Genomic DNA, 16,555 nt, shown 5'->3' on the forward strand with positions numbered 1-16,555 from the left:
TGAAATACATGGGTGCTGTGGATAACTACAGACTGGTTCCACAGGACTTACCAAATTCAGCAAAGGAACTAAAAGGCCTGCTCCTGTTCCAATGCTCCCCAGGGATTCTTTAGCATGAATTGGAGGATCGAAGGTGGCATGGAGGAACAGAGCAGGTAAGAGAGGTGATGGGACAATTACATAAATCTGTCTCACCACGCTGTCCTAAAAAAAATTCAGATTGAATTTAACTTGAATAAACTATTGATGTTTAACCTCTAATTTTAATGTTTCAACAGGAAAGCTGAAACTGTGAATACAGTTCACATCTTTACAACCTGGGCTTGAACATCTTCTCTTGTGGGAGAAGCTAACAGCTGTCCAATAAGAGCTAAATAGATTGATTTATGTTATGGTGAAATATGTAACATACAAACACACAAAAAAGATAAAAAATAGAGTAGGTCACTTGGCCTTTCAAGTCTGCTATACAATAAGATCGTGGCTGATCTGATTTTAACCTCAACTCTTCACTCTTGTATGCCTCGAAGTGTTTCCTGACTGGGAGGGAACATTCCTGTCTGGCAATTGTTGCATGGTGTCCTTCATTTGTTGTGTGTGTTGGCCAATATACCATGCTTCGGGGGCATTCTTGCCTGCAACATATGAGATTGGCAACGTTAGCTGAGTCACATGAGTATCTGCCATGTTCATGGTGTGTGGTGTTTCCCATGTGTGGTGATATCATCTGTCGATATTTTGACATGTCTTGCAGAGGTTACTATGCAGATGCTATGATAACAGATGAATGGACACAGTGCAACAATTGCCAGACAGGGATGTACCCTCCCAGTCGGGGAACACTTCAGCAGTCAGGGACATTCAGCCTCCAATCTTTAGGTCAGCATCCTCCAAAACAGCCTTCAAGATACACGACAATGCAGAATCGCCGAGCAGAAACTGATAGCCAAGTTCCGTACCCATGAAGACAGCTTCAACTGTGAACTTGACTTCCCATCATGTTACATGTGACCCCACCACACTTCTGTGTCTGTAAAATCTTCCTTACTGTCCTGTTTTGACACCATCACCTTGTTATGTTTTCTGTACCTTAATTAGTTTGTACAGTTTTGGACTACTTATTACTTTGTTTGACCCTCAGCATGCGATTCTTGTACCTATCATGTGCCTATCATATTATTCCAGATATTTAGTTTGTCTCCAGCACCATCTTATTAATTTATTATAATTATCTCTCTGCCTCATTTAATCAGATTATAGGACACCCCTTCGCTTGTTATTCAACAGTTGATACTTTACTCACACTATCTAACATTCTTGGTCTCCTGCAGAGATATTATGTGACACCCACTCACACCAGTTGTATGATCTTTTGATCTCTCTGCCTATAAATTCTGTGTCTGTGTGCACTTCTCTCTCACTACACTTGACAAAGGGGCTGCGCTCCGAAAGCTTGTATGATTTCAAATAAACCTGTTAAACTGTAACTTGGTATTATGTGACTTCTGATCTTGTCCACCTCAGTGCAACACCAGCACCTCCAAATCATGGCAATAAAACATAACATTATTAGCTTTCCCGATTATGTACAATAGCCCCATACTAACCTTCTGTGATTAATGTACAAAGACACTCAGATCCCTGCATCTCAGAGCTCTGCAACCTCTCACTATTGAGATAATGTGTTTTTTATTCTTTCTGCCAAAACGGACAATCTCACCCTTCCCCACATTATACTCCATTTACCAAGTCTTTGCCAACTCTCATAACCATTTATATCCCTTTTAGACTCCGAATGCCTTCTTTACAACTCACCTTCTTATCTACCTTTTGAGTCATCAGCAAACTTACTACCATACCTTTAGCCTCTTCATTTACACCATCTAAATAAACCATCAAGATTTGAGGTTCCAGCACTGACCCAGGGCACACCACTTGGGAAATCCTGCTGGCCTGAAAAAGACCCACTTAGTCCTAATCTTCTGTCCATGCCAATATGTAACCCCCTACACCATGAGCTTTTATTTCCCACAATAAATTTCACTGTGGCAACTTATCAAGTGCCGTCTGGAGATTTGAATACAGTGCATCCACTTGTTCCCGTTTATCCGTAGGACAAGTTACTTCCCCAATAAATTAAACTCAATTTCCCTTTGCATCAGGAGAAAGTGAGGACTGCAGATGCTGGAGATCAGAGCTGAAAATGTGTTGCTGGGAAAGCGCAGCAGGTCAGGCAGCATCCAAGGAGCAGGAGAATCGTTCGGGCATGAGCCCTTCTTCAGGATTCAGCCCTTCTTCATTCCTGAAGGAGGGCTCATGCCCGAAACGTCGATTCTCCTGCTCCTTGGATGCTGCCTGACCTGCTGCGCTTTCCCAGCAACACATTTTCAGCTTCCCTTTGCATCAGTCTGGTTACCTTGAACTTATCAAGTGCCCAGTTAATAATTGAATGTTTACTTTCTGTCCCTTGTTTTAGTTTTTCATTGTCCACAGTTCCTACTAAAAAATTGTAACCTTTGTTATTGAATCTTTCCCCTCCCCACTCAAAGACTGAACTAAGCATTTTGTAACCTGTATATTCTATTTGACTTTAAGGTGAGCTTCTTGCCCCATATCCAATTGAACATCAACTATTTACATTTATATAGCCCCTTTAAGGTAATAAGACATCTTAAGATGGTGGGCAGCACAGTGGTTAGCACTGCTGCCTCACAGCGCTGGATACCCGGGTTCAATTCCCACCTCAGGTGACTGACTGTGTGGTGTTTGCACGTTCTCCCCGTGTCTGCGTGGGTTTCCTCTGGGTGCTCCGGTTTCCTCCCAAAGTCCAAAGATGTGCAGGTCAGATGAAGTGGCCATGCTAAATTGTCCGTAGTGTTAGGTAAGGGGTAAATGTAGGGGTATGGGTGGGTGGCGGGTCGGTGTGGACTTGTTGGGCCGAAGGGCCTGTTTCCGCACTGTAATCTAATCTAAAAAATAGAAGGGAATTATAAAGCAACATTTCACACTTATTCACAAGAGCATATTAGGCTAGATGAACAAAAGCTTGGCCAAAGTGACGTATTTGAGAAGCACCTTACCAGGGGAATTGAGGGATTGGAATGTGTTTTCAGATGAACCTAGGCAAGTTACTGCAGGACACCTTGTAAATGGTACACTCTTGGTGTATCAGTGATTATGGAAGTGAATGTTGAAGTTGGTGGATAGGGTGTCAATCAAGCAACCTTTTTTATCTTGGGTTCTTCTCAAATGTTGATGGAGCTGCATTCTCTCAGGCAAGTGGAGATTATTCCTCCACAATTCTGACTTGTTCCTTGGAGATGGTGACAAGGTTTGTAGAGTCAGGAGATGCATTATTGCCTGCAGAGGTCCCACCCTGTTCTTGTAAGCACAGAATGTATATGGCTGATCCAGTTCAGTCTCTAAACAATGCCAAGCCCCAGGATATTGATAGTGGGGATTCAACCAAGGTAATGCTATTAATTGTAAAGGGGAGATGTTGGATTCTGGTGTATTAGAGATTGTAATTGCCTGGCATTCAAGTAGCAAGTAGTGTTCATGCCACAACGTAAGGCCAAGCCTTAATGTTATCCTTAATCTTACAACATGTGAACATGAGTGTGGTGCTACAAAAACAAAGCAGGTCACGCAGCATCCGAGGAGCAGGAGAGTCAACATTTCGGGCAAAAGCCCTTCATCAGGAAAAGCTTTTACCCAAAATGTCAAATCTGCTTCTCGGATGCTGCCTGACCTGCTCTGCTTTTCCAGCACCACTCTAGCCTCTAATCTCTAGCATCTGCAGTCCTCACTTTCACCTACATGTAAACAAGGACTGGTTCAGCTTTAAGAATTGTGAATCATGCTGTACCTTGTGCAATTATTAGTCAAACTAAAATTATTAGTCATTCCTCCTGACCTTAGGATGCAGGGAAAGTCATTGCTGAAGCTGCTGAAGGTTAGGATTAGGATTAAGACTCTACCCTGAGGAACTCCTGGAGCAATGTGCTATGGTTGAGATGATTCACCGACTCCAACAATCATCTTGCTTTATGCTACTTTTGACTCCAAACAGTAGAGTTTTCCTCCTAATGCCCATTAACTCCTGTTTCGCTAGGGCTCCTTGATGCCACACTTGGTCATCTCTGGGAGACACACAAACAACCCTTCCGCCCTGAGGCTGACTCTCCCTCTCACTCTGCCAAGGACATGCAAGTCCTGGACTGTCTCCACCACTAAATCCAAGCCACCCGACAACTGGAGGAAGAGTACCTCATCTTTTGCCTTGGGACCCTCCAACCACACGGCATCGATGTTGACTTCACTAGTTTCCAAGTCACCCCTCCCCTCACCTTATCCCAGATCCAACCCTCCAATTTGGCACCGCCTTCTTGAACTGTCCTACCTGTCCATTTTCCTTCCCAACTATCCACTCCACCTTTCCCTCCGACCTATCACTATCACACCCCCAACCTGCATTTACCTATCGCCTTCCCAGCTACCTTCCCTCCACACCCCCCCCAATTTGTCTCTCAGCCCCCTTTCCACCCTACATTCCTGAAGAAGGGCTTATGCCCAAATCGTCAACTCTCCTGCTCCTCGGATGCTGCCAGATCTGCTGTGCTTTTCCAGTGCCACACTTTTCAACTCTGATCTCCAGCATCTACAGTCTTCACTTTCTCTACATAAGTTATGAAACAGGAGCAAAAGTAGACCATTCAGCCTCTTGAACATGCTCCAATCAGTAAGATCATAGCTCATCTGTTTGTGTTCTGAATTTCATATTCCTATCTATCCACAATAACCCTTAATCCCCTTGCTTAACAAGAATCTTATCTACCTCTATCTAAGGCAGGAACTTCCAAAGTTTCACAACACTGACAAGAAAAAAAAATTCTTCAAACTCAGTCCTAAAAGATGTGATCCCTTATTTTTCAACAATACCCTTTAGTTCTATGAATCATAGAATCCCTAGTATGGAAACAGGCCCTTCAAGTCCACACCGATCCTCTGAAGAGAAACCCACCCAAACCCATTTCCCTACTACTCCACATTTACCACTAATGCCCCTAACCTACAAATCCCTGAACACAATGAGCAATTTAGCATGGCCAGTTCACCTAACCTGCACATCTTTTTACTGTGGGAGGAAATCCAGTCACCAGAGGTGGGAATCAACCCTGGGTCCTGGCGCTGAGGCAGCAGTGCTAACCATTGTGCCACCCTGGACTGACCCTCAAAAGCGAAACATCATTCCCACATACATCTTGTCAAGACCATTCAAAATCTTATACACTTCAATCAAGCCACCCCTCACTATTCTAAACACCAATGGAAACAAGCCCAGCCCAACTAACCTATCTTCATAAGATAATTTGTTCAATCCAGTAAACCTCCTTTGAACCGCCTTCAGTGAATTTACATCCTTCTGCAACAAAGATACAGAAACTACACACTGTATTCAAGAATTAGCCTCACCTGTATAACTGAAGCAAGACTACTTGTATGTTCAATCCTTCTCATAATAAAGGATGGAATCCCATTAGCTTGGTTGATTACTTGTGCTGTACCTGCTAAAGTTTTATGACTCGTGCACCAGAACATTGAATTCACTTTGCCCCTCGGAATTCTGCAGTCATTCTCCATTTAAGCAGACTTTTTCATTCTTCCTGACAAAGTAAACAACTTCACTTTGCACATTTTAATCCACCTGCCAGATTTCGGTCCAGTCACTCAACTTATCTATAGCCATCTGAAACTTCCATGTCTTCTTCACAGCATACTTTCCAACCTATCTTGATGCCCTTGTGAACATAGCTACCATTCCCTCACTCCCCTCATCCAAGTCATTGATGTAAATAAATAATAAATAGTGTTGTTCGTCTACAGGCTCCTCTTCATCTACAGCATATAACTGGCCAATAGTTTCCTGTTTTCTGCCTCTCTCATTTCTTGAATAAAGGGGTTATATTTGCTACTTTCCAGTCTGATGGAACCATTCCTGAATTGAGGAAATGCTTACCTTTTTAAAGACCTTAGGTAAGTCCACATGGACTTGGAGACTTGTCAACTCACAGCTCTATCAGTTTGCTTAGTAATAAGTTTGTCTTGATTGAAATTGTATGAAGTCCCACTTCCTGTTTGGTAGCTCTTACTGGAATGATATTTTTGTACATCTTTAAGTGAAGGGAGAAACTATGAACTCCCCATTCTCATGGCCTACAGAATCAACACTTACTCTAAAATATTCTTCAAAAGTCTTGCAATCTGAATTTTACATTTCTACCTAGCTTCCTCTCCTTTAATTTGTTAACCTAACTTTTTTATTCTTTTATCATTCTCTGCCATTCTTTATATTCTAACCAATCATCTGACCTGCTATTCAAGTTTGCACAGTCACATGATTTTTTTTTCCTTAAATTATGTCCTTTCCTTACCTTATTTAGTTAACCACAAATGGTTAATCCTCTCTAGAAATTTTCTTTATGGTAGGATTACATTTACTCTGAGTATTCTGTAATATCCCCTTGAATGAACTGCATTGCTATTGATTTGTTCCCTAGCCCAGTATGCCAGTTCACTTAGCTAACTTGCTTTTCATGCCCCTACAGTTGTATTTTAAACCAAAATAAAGACAAGTTTTACCTAGTCTTCACCCTTTCAAACAGGATGTAAAATTCAATCATATTGTTGCCATTGCTACCTCAGGATGTCTTTATTTTGAAGTAATTATTTTATCCTGTTACATTGTAAATAACCAAGTCTAATGTAACCTGCTCTCTCATCAGTTCCAGGTCATTTTCTGAGAAATTACCTCAAAAGGTTCAAGGAACTCTTCATTCAGGCTAACCTGACTGCTGACATTTCCAGTTTATTGCTATTGTTCAAGTGCTACCCATGACTAACAGTGTAACCCCTTCAGCCTTTTCTAGTTTCCTATTCTTCTTGAATGGCATCAACATTAGGAATTATTTCCTTGCCATTTTGCTGCAGATGCCCATAGTAGGCATCAGACTGTATTGACTTCAAAGTGCGCTTTCAGTTTATTTAATTTGTTTTGAATGCTAAGTGCATTCAGCTGTAGAAATTTTAGTTTCATCTTTTTATTGTCCTTGTGATATTAGTTTTGATTGTTGCGTAGTTCAAGGATTGTTTTTCTTTCTGTCCCTTACTGCTATTCCCTGACTTAATTTCCTAACTATAATTTCCCTCTGTTGCTTTGTCTCTACTATTTGATTTACTACATCTTTCTACATTCAATCCCTTAAAATTCTCTCAACTTCGTGGTTGTGCAGTTCGTAAGAATATAAGCTCCAGCCCAGTTCAGGTGTAAACTATTCCAATGGTAAAGCCCCCCTTTCTCCATGAATTTGAGCCCGTTTCTCTCCAGTCTCTGAGCCAGGCATTCCCTCTAATTTTGTGTATCCAATGCCAATTTGCATGTGGCCCAGGTTGTAATCCAGAGATTACAAAGAGATACACAGAAACAGAATGAGATTCCATTACAGATTCATTTTACATATTTGTCAAATTTCTTTTTTTAAAAAATCTATCTTTTGGTATATTAATAAACCCAAATGAAAAAATTATTTTTTTTTTAGATAGATTACATTACAGTGTGGAAACAGGCCCTTCGGCCCAACAAGTCCACACCGCCCCGCCGAAGCGCAACCCACCCATACCCCTACACTTACCCCTTACCTAACACTACGGGCAATTTAGTATGGCCAATTCACCTGGCCCTGCACATCTTTGGACTGTGGGAGGAAACCGGAGCACCCAGAGGAAACCCACGCAGACACGGGGAGAACGTGCAAACTCCACACAGTCAGTCGCCTGAGGCGGGAATTGAACCCGGGTCTCTGGCGCTGTGAGGCAGCAGTGCTAACCACTGTGCCACCGTGCCGCCCACAAGAAGCGTGATGATCTAAACATAGATAAAAACATATAAAAGGCCAGCTTAGTCACCGTGCAAAACATTTAAACATATACTGTGTCAAGGTGGAATTGAGACGAGAAAGTGTGCATTCCTTCAACCTCCATTGTTAACGTATAGACAGGACATACGGTAATATATTTTGTGATATCTGTTCATTTTGGTGACCAGTGTTCAAAATGTTGTATAATTACATGAACATTTACTGTAACAATACAGCAATCTTATTAAAAATAACCTTTGAGGTAGGGGTATAGCTTAGGGGTAGGGCATTTGAGAGTAGATCAAGGGATCTCCAGTTCAACTCTGGGTGCCCCCATTATACAGACACCTTGACTGAACATGAGCTGTGTTTCAATGTGCTTAGGTCTGGTTGGGCACAGCAGATATGGAGTGTAAGTTTCGTTGTAGTCAATGACCTTAGCACCTTCACTTCTGATTTACGCTTGCCAGAGTTGGAGGATTTGAACTATAGTGAGACGCTGAATAGGCTAGGGCTAGGTTTAAGGTGAGAGATGAAAGATATAAAAAGAACCAAAGGGCCAACATTTTCACATTGAGTATGGTGCATGAGCTGCCAGAGGCAGTTGTGGAGGCTGGTACAATCACAACATTTAAAAGGCACTCGGGGTGGCTTTATAATGATTTGGAAGGCTTTAGTGGAGCATGGGCCAAACACTGACAAATAAAACTAGATCAATTTAGGATATCTAGGTTGACATGGATGAGTTAGACTGAAGGGTCAGTTTCCATGCTGTACAACTCTGATTCTAGTGAAGTTCTGTTTTTCAGTAGATCCAAATGCAAATAACGTCAATGGATAAGCAGCTTCTTGTGGTGACATTGATATTGAATGTCTGCACCCACAGCAATTCTCCATGGTGACTTCATATTCTAATACTGTGGGTGCAAAATTACAAAGAATTTAGACCTAAAAATGCACCTTTGTTGGATGGTCTAGTTTTTTCAGTGATAGAACACTTGAATTAGTTCATTGGCCTTCTGCTTTAATAGTTGGAGGCTTCATATTCAGTGAGTCAACTTGTAGACCAGTTATCACAATAGCCAGAATTTCAAAAGTAGAATTTCACAAAAAAAACTTTATTCATTCACTTCACTTAATGAACAGAATCACTTCGAATTGTGAAAGCAATCAAGTTCTGCAATACTAATCAACACACAACTGAGTCAGGACAGACAATTCATCTCACCTTTTCTCTTGCACCTTATCACCAAAGAAACTTCACACAATCGTACAGTACTTTCATTCAGCTTACTAAGTTTGCATATAAAGCAAATCAGGACACAAGCTTCATACTTAACCAGTTCAGCACCATTGTATCGGTATTGTATGTTCAAAAATATCGCGAACTTTCAATGCCACTAGATTTTTTTTTTACACAACAGTAAGCAAGCCATAATGATCCCTAATTAAACTGCATGTTCATGCTGACCTGATGGGGTAAATTTAGGGTTAGGAGTTAGAGATAATCAAGTCACCAAGTTATGTTTCATGTTTGCAATGAGCATATTGTATTGTACAAAATATTGTATTCTATTTTTAAAACAAGCCTCCAAAGCCTAAGAAACTGGGTAATAAACACAAATTGATGTTTAAAAATATGACAGATTATTTTCAGTTCATATTTATAGCCAATTGCACATAGAAAGGGTGATATACACATCTGGATGAAACTTCCATAAACATTTTATTTTCAATATTCATATTCTCAAATTCACTTCGACCACCAAGGAGATGGAGGGTTAGGAGATGTGGCATCCTCGCCACTCCAATTTATATCTGAACGTATTTCCAGCATTTGGTATGGAATGCAAAATGCACAAACAAGCCATAGTTAAACATGAAAACTAAGCCATTTGGAGTCCATTTATAGTACAGCTGGAACTTTGAGGCTCCATTTATACATATAGCATTAATCCAAGGTAATGACAAAGATGCTGGAGTGACATTGTGTGTTGTTGAGATTCAGATCTCCAAGCATGATTTACATTACATCTGTTAATGTTGCAAGGGGAAAATTTACACTGACACTAAACCTGGGGTATAAATGGATCCTGAGTCATGTATATGAGCAGGCAAACTGATACTGCAACCATCAGATCCTGCAAAGAAAAGTTTGCTGAAGTATATAACATTTTGATTGCATGGGCTGTTTTTTTGATCCTCAACACTTTTAATCGGAGTCAAATGCAGAAAATCAGGACCTACAATTTTAATCATATAGAACCTGGGACTAAATATAGGCCAGAAATAAAGGTTTGTAAAATAAGAAGTCAGCTTTAAAGCTGTATTATATTGACTTATACAAATAATTTAAAAACAAAATGCCTTGTTTCACTCCAAAATAGGTTTGCCCACCCACCAAATGGCTAGGGACCATATCATAAACCACCAGTTCCTCCCCCCCTGCCATTCACTACCCAATATTTCAGATCAAATTCATTAAAATTGGCAGCAGGTATTTAGAAACTGGCAATCTTCGTTGGCCGATTACATAATTTGAATGCCAATTAGTAATTGTTTTTCTGACACCCAATTCTAAAGCAACCTAATCTGTAACCATCACCTTTGGAATGTTAATTGTGAATGAAACTAGTTTAATTCATAATTGATCAATTCAAATTGTCTGGTGGCAATTCCAGACAGCTAAAGGACTCTGTACAGGCAAGACTCAACACAGAACCAGTGTGCACTGAATTTATAAAGCCTTCTTCAAGCCTGGTCTCCCACAGGAAAAAAACAACTATTCAAAAACACTCAGTAGCAAGCATATATGAAAAACAGGAAAAACTCTTGCTACAAGCAACTGCAAGTACAGAGCTTAAGATGATTTTGAATGTTTTTAATTGGAGTTTTTAATAAAAGTGGAACAAGATATTTTATAAACCAACTCCAATCAAATTAATTTGATTGTAGAAACTTGCTTACCTAGACACCTGTTGGAAAAACAGCTTCACACAGCCACAAAACTACCAGAGGAGTAGGTGTTTACTGCTGTAAATCATCTTATACAGATGCATTTTTAAAATCTGTTTTCATGCATTACTTTAGTCACTGAAATACAAAGCTACTAGCCCTAGTCTTATGACGATTGACTGTGAAATCTAAGACACAAATCTGGAAGTGGAATGAATCCCTTAAGGTGATGTCCAACCTGCTTTTAAGGTCATATTTGGGAACATTCATGCCTGTTTGGATACCAGTAATACTTGGCTTCAGAGCTCCTCACTTCTGTCGTGCAGTTGAAGAAGTTGGGCCTAAAATATGAAATGCTTCACAAGCATCATGTCTGGGAAAATAACATTTAGATTCTATCATTTAATGTTATTTTGCCCAGAACCATCTTCCCAGATGATAGAAAGCATTGTTCAAACTAGGTAATGACTGACTACTGCATAGGATTCAAATCAGATGTGTTTAACGGTAATTTTTAAATCTACCCAAAGTACCTCATTGAGTAATTAGTAATTATTAACTGTTCAATATCAAAACTGTTTGATAGTTTGAATACAGTTGGCAACAACTGCACTGAAATCAGATATACCGATCAGTAAAAATATAGCAATAGGTGTTTGTCACAATTTTATAATAATTCGCCTCCAAATACAGTACTAGAACTTAATTCTTTAAAGTCATGCCAGTTGGTTATTTGTGGTTCTAGCAAACAGACATTAGAAAATAAACTGTAACCCATGATTGTTGGACCATGAAAAATGAATGGATGGAATCTCAAGAGCAGGCAGTATACAAAACAAAAATGTGATGTTTACATCCAGGATGTACCAGGAACACACAAATTGAGTATTTAACCCCCAGTTTAAGAAAATACATTAAATGTACATGTACGTTAGGAGTTAGCTACAACAAGCTTTTTGGAGAACAATTGGTTTCAGTGCACAGGAGAATACATGTGGTTATATTGTAAACATATATGATTCAAATTGTGTTAGTCATGTTCCAAGGTGTCAAAAATAAAACAGACAGCACTCTGTCCTCGGATTATCACTCATCATTGTTATTTGGTTTAAAAAAAATAGATTAAGCCTTGGTTTATCACATTAGTTATCTCTTCTGATTAACCCCATCTTGGATCTGCCATGGTTTTGTTTTGAAAGTAAATCCAGTTGTGTATAATTCTGGAAACATTTGCTCTTAATTTCAAGGAATTAAGTTGCTTAAACCCTATTTTCATAACTGCATTGTTTTATGCCTAAGTACCTGACCAGTACATTTTGAAGATCATAAATCCATGACAGGAATGTTAGATCAGCCATGATCTCACTGAATGGTGGAGCAGTCATAAGCTCAAAGAGGAGAAAAAGAAGTCAAATCTTTCAAAGATACTTTTAAAACAGTTTTATCTCATCAGCAGCACAGAGAGTGTTGCATGTACTGTTTAGAATTGATAACTTTTAGAGCAGTACAAGCCAGTGTTGACTAATTTTTCCAGTTCTAAAGCCAGAACATAGTAAAGCTTAGTGTTTCATTACTTCAATGCTTACACAGAACTCTACTTACCAGTATAAGGTTAGTGAACAGTATTAAAGAATCTTTACCAAAACAAAGTAAACAAACACAAGTCACTGAACCCTAAAGGGATTTTTTTTTAATGAACATTGCAGCATAGAGAGAACAAAATTTGTTTTCAATATCTCGATTTGATCTTTGAGAGAAAAAAAAAGAAATTCACTGAATCATGGTTCATGACTCGTAGGAAACAAGAAAGTTATTGTTGCTGTACATGATAAAGAATCACTTTTATCTTGAGCTTGTTAGTTGGCAGGCAAATCCTGTCAATCCCCTTTCTCCTTCAGCTTCTGAATGTGACGAGCACGCAATCCTTGGTTCATCTTCATGGTCTGCTTAATGACTAGAGACGTTGGAAGTACAGATGCCATAATCCAACCCTAAAGATGTTTATTAGAATATTGACATGCATTTTAATTAGTGACATTTAATTTTATGACAAGATTTTTCATACTAAGCTACAATCTGGGATTTCAAAGCTGTAGAAAGTCACACGATACTCAAAATATTAATTCTTCCTCTATCCACGAATGCTGCCATTCCTGCTGAGTTTCTCCAACAGTTTTTATTTCTGATTTCCAACATCTGCTGTACAGGCGGCCCCCAATTCATGAACACCTGACTCACAAACACCATGCCATTTTAAAAGACCTGGCATACAAACTTACCCTGTATTTATGAATGGCTACTTCATATTATCCTACATTTTGTTCTGATTTGTGTACAAGTGGACTTGTGAAAGGACTCCAGAATAGACATAGTTCGCAACCCGGGGACTGCCTGTACTTTAATTTTAATTCAAAGCTGCCACTTGACTTTATTTTAATGTATATTCAATATCAAGTTCTGGTGCGTTGTGAAAGGAAAATGTTTTCGACAATAATAGTAAATGACAAAAAATTAAATGATTACATATAGATTGCGGCACATTAGAGAACAGAATTTAAATCCCAAATCTTATTAGAAGTCTGGTCTCAAGGAGAGAAGCTAAATGGACAATTACATTATGTGATATTATAGGCAAGTTGAAGTACTGAGTGTGATTTTATCACATGCTTACACGTTATTGCCATAAATTATTACTCTCATATATCATTGGCAACATGTGAGAAAGTAACTTTGGTCATTTAAAGCAAGTTCCTGATCACAAATAAAATACAGCAATGCGGAAATCAGCAGAGTTGAATGAAAGAGGTGCACAAGACGCAGGTAAGGCAACACCAGGATAATAATTACAGAACATGGATTCTGAAGATCTGCGACAAACGAAAACAGAAATTGCTGGAAAAACTGAGCAGGTCTGGCAGCATCTGTGGAGAGAGAAACAGAGTTAACATTTCGCATCCAGTGATCCAGGTATGGAAATGGTGCTATAGGCAATCCCCGGGGTTCCATTGTGGAGTCTGTTCACAAGTCAATTTGTACACAAGTCAGAACACAATGCAAGACTATACCAAAGAACCATTAAGTTCAGGAAATGTTATGTTGCCTCTTTAAGATTACAAATATGATCCCACATGGGTGTAAGTACAAGTGTTGTAAATGTGGAATCCCATGTATGCTGTTAACAGGCATTTTGTGTAGTGGTAGTGAGTGGGAAGGGAAAGAGGGGAGAAGTGAGTAGATAGGTGTAGATGGAGCCCATATTCAGAAAAAAATAAGAGTAGGCAGACAAAGGACTGTTGATAGTAAACCAGGAAGAAGTTAACTAGGTGATTATGGAGACAGTATTTAGTTGAAAATGGGTTGGCTGTGCTGAAAGCAATCCATTTTATGACAGGACTTGGGGGATGAGAGAGTAGCTAATAGACAAGGAGGTAGTGTTCATGTTCTGAAATTGGTTAAAGTTGATGTTGAGTCCTGAAGGGTGTAAATGTACCTAAGTCAAAGTATTATTCTTCCCGTTTGCACTGTGGCTTGTCGGAGCAGGTGTCCTTCAGAAGTTTTGCACAGGAACACAGTGATGTGTTAATGTGACAGGCAGCTGGAAGCTCAGGGCAATCTTTACAGGCAGAGAGTAGGTGCTCCACAAAGTGGTCACCCAGTCTGTGTTTCATCTTCCCAGTATAGAGGAAATCGTATTGTGAGTACTGGATAGAGTAAACTAGATTAAGTGAAGAGTAGGTAAATCACTGCTACACCCAGAAGTTGTGCCTGGATACATGGATAGTGAGGACAGAGGAGGTAAACTGTCAAGTGTTGCATCTTCTGCAATTGCACGGGAAAGTACTGTAGGGGTGTGGAGAATGCAGGAGGCATGGACCAGGTATGTCTCAGAGGAAACAATCCCTGCAAAATGCTAACAAGGAGGGCAGGGCACAGTATCCAAATGGAGATGGTAGCTTATGATCTTTTAGATGCAGGGCAGAGGGCACATGCAAGAGAGAGTGAGAGGACGGAGGAGGGCAGGCGCAAGAGAGTGCAAGCGAGAGAATGGAGGAAGGCATGCGAGTGTGACTGCGAGCGAGGGGACAGAAAGCAGGAGACAGTGCAGGTGCGAGGGGGCAGAGGAGAGCAGGCAAGAGAGAACAAGGGGAAAGGAGGGCTGGTGAGAGCGTGAGCAAGGAGGTGGAGGAGAATAGGCAAGAAAGAGCACATGCATGAAGGGGCCAAAGGCAACACAGAATGAGGATACAAACAGCATGAGAAAGGGGGCAAAAAAGGCATGAGAAAAGTGATAAGGAGTACACAACGAAGGATGAAGATCTCAGCTATCTGCAAGAATAATAGGGTAGTTATGGTAGGGGATTTTAACTTTCCAAACATCGACTGGGACTGCCATAGTGTTAAGGTTTAGATGGAGAGGAATTTCTTAAGTGTGTACAAGACAATTTTCTGATTCAGTGTGTGGATGTACCGACTAGAGAAGGTGCAAAACTTGACCTACTCTTGGGAAATAAGGCAGGGCAGGTGACTGAGGAGTCAGTGGGGGAGCACTTTGGGGCCAGCGACCATAATTCTAGTCGTTTTAAAATAGTGATGGGAAAGGATAGACCAGATCTAAAAGTTGAAGTTCTAAATTTGAGAAAGGCCAATTTTGACGGTATTAGGCAAGAACTTTCGAAAGCTGATTGGAGGCAGATGTTCGCAGGTAAAGGGACGGCTGGAAAATGGGAAGCCTTCAGAAATGAGATAACGAGAATCCAGAGAAAGTATATTCTTCTCAGGGTGAAAGGGAAGGCTGGTAACTATAGGGAATGCTGGATGATGAAAGAAATTGAAGGTTTGGTTAAGAAAAAGAAGAAAGCATATATCAGGTATAGACAGGATAGATCAAGTGAATCCTTAGAAGAGTATAATGAAAGGAGGAGTATACTTAAGAGGGAAATCAGAAGGACAAAACGGGGGCATGAGATAGCTTTGGCAAATAGAATTAAGGAGAATCCAAAGGGATTTTACAAATATATTAACGTCAAAAGGGTAACGAGGGAGACAATAGGGCCCCTCATAGATCAGCAAGGCGGCCTTTGTGTGGAGCCACAGAAAATGGGGGAGACACTAAATGAATATTTTGCATCATTATTTACTGTGGAAAAGGACATGGAAGATATAGACTGTACGGAAATAGATGGTGACATCTTGCAAAATGTCCAGATTACAGAGGAGGAAGTGCTGGATGTCTTGAAATGGTTAAAGGTGGATAAATCCCCAGGACCTGGTCAGATGTACCCGAGAACTCTGTGGGAAGCTGGAGAAGTGATTGCTGGGCCTCTTGATGAGATGTTTTTACCATCGATAGTCACAGTTGAGGTGCCGGAAGACTGGAGGTTGGCAAACGTGGTGCCACTGTTTATGAAGGGCAGTAAAGACAAGCCAAGGAACTATAGACCCCGGTGAGCCTGACCTCGGTGGTGGGCAGGTTGTTGGAGGGAATCCTGAGGGACAGGACGTACATGTATTTGGAAAGGCAAGGACTGAGGAGGGATAGTCAACATGGCTTTGTGCGTGGGAAATCATGTCTCACAAACTTGATTGAGTTTTTTGAAGAAGTAACAAAGAAGATTGATGAGGGCAGAGCAGTAGATATGATCTATATGGACTTCAGTAAGGCGTTCGACAAGGTTCCCCATGGG

General features: G+C 40.3%; 1 protein-coding gene across 1 annotated transcript in view; it reads right to left on the reverse strand.

Annotated features, from left to right (window-relative positions):
- Positions 1 to 9,013: 9,013 nt before the first annotated feature.
- The window catches only part of hsd17b12a (hydroxysteroid (17-beta) dehydrogenase 12a), a 174,865-nt gene continuing 167,323 nt past the window's right edge, over positions 9,014 to 16,555 (reverse strand). Inside the window, exon 11 of the mRNA XM_043705480.1 lies at positions 9,014 to 12,862. Within this exon, the coding sequence (XP_043561415.1) occupies positions 12,749 to 12,862 (114 nt within the window). The 3' untranslated portion in view covers positions 9,014 to 12,748. The remainder of the gene's footprint in view (positions 12,863 to 16,555) is intronic.

Source organism: Chiloscyllium plagiosum, chromosome 16 (genome assembly GCF_004010195.1).
Source record: "Chiloscyllium plagiosum isolate BGI_BamShark_2017 chromosome 16, ASM401019v2, whole genome shotgun sequence".
NCBI classification, from domain to species: domain Eukaryota; kingdom Metazoa; phylum Chordata; class Chondrichthyes; order Orectolobiformes; family Hemiscylliidae; genus Chiloscyllium; species Chiloscyllium plagiosum.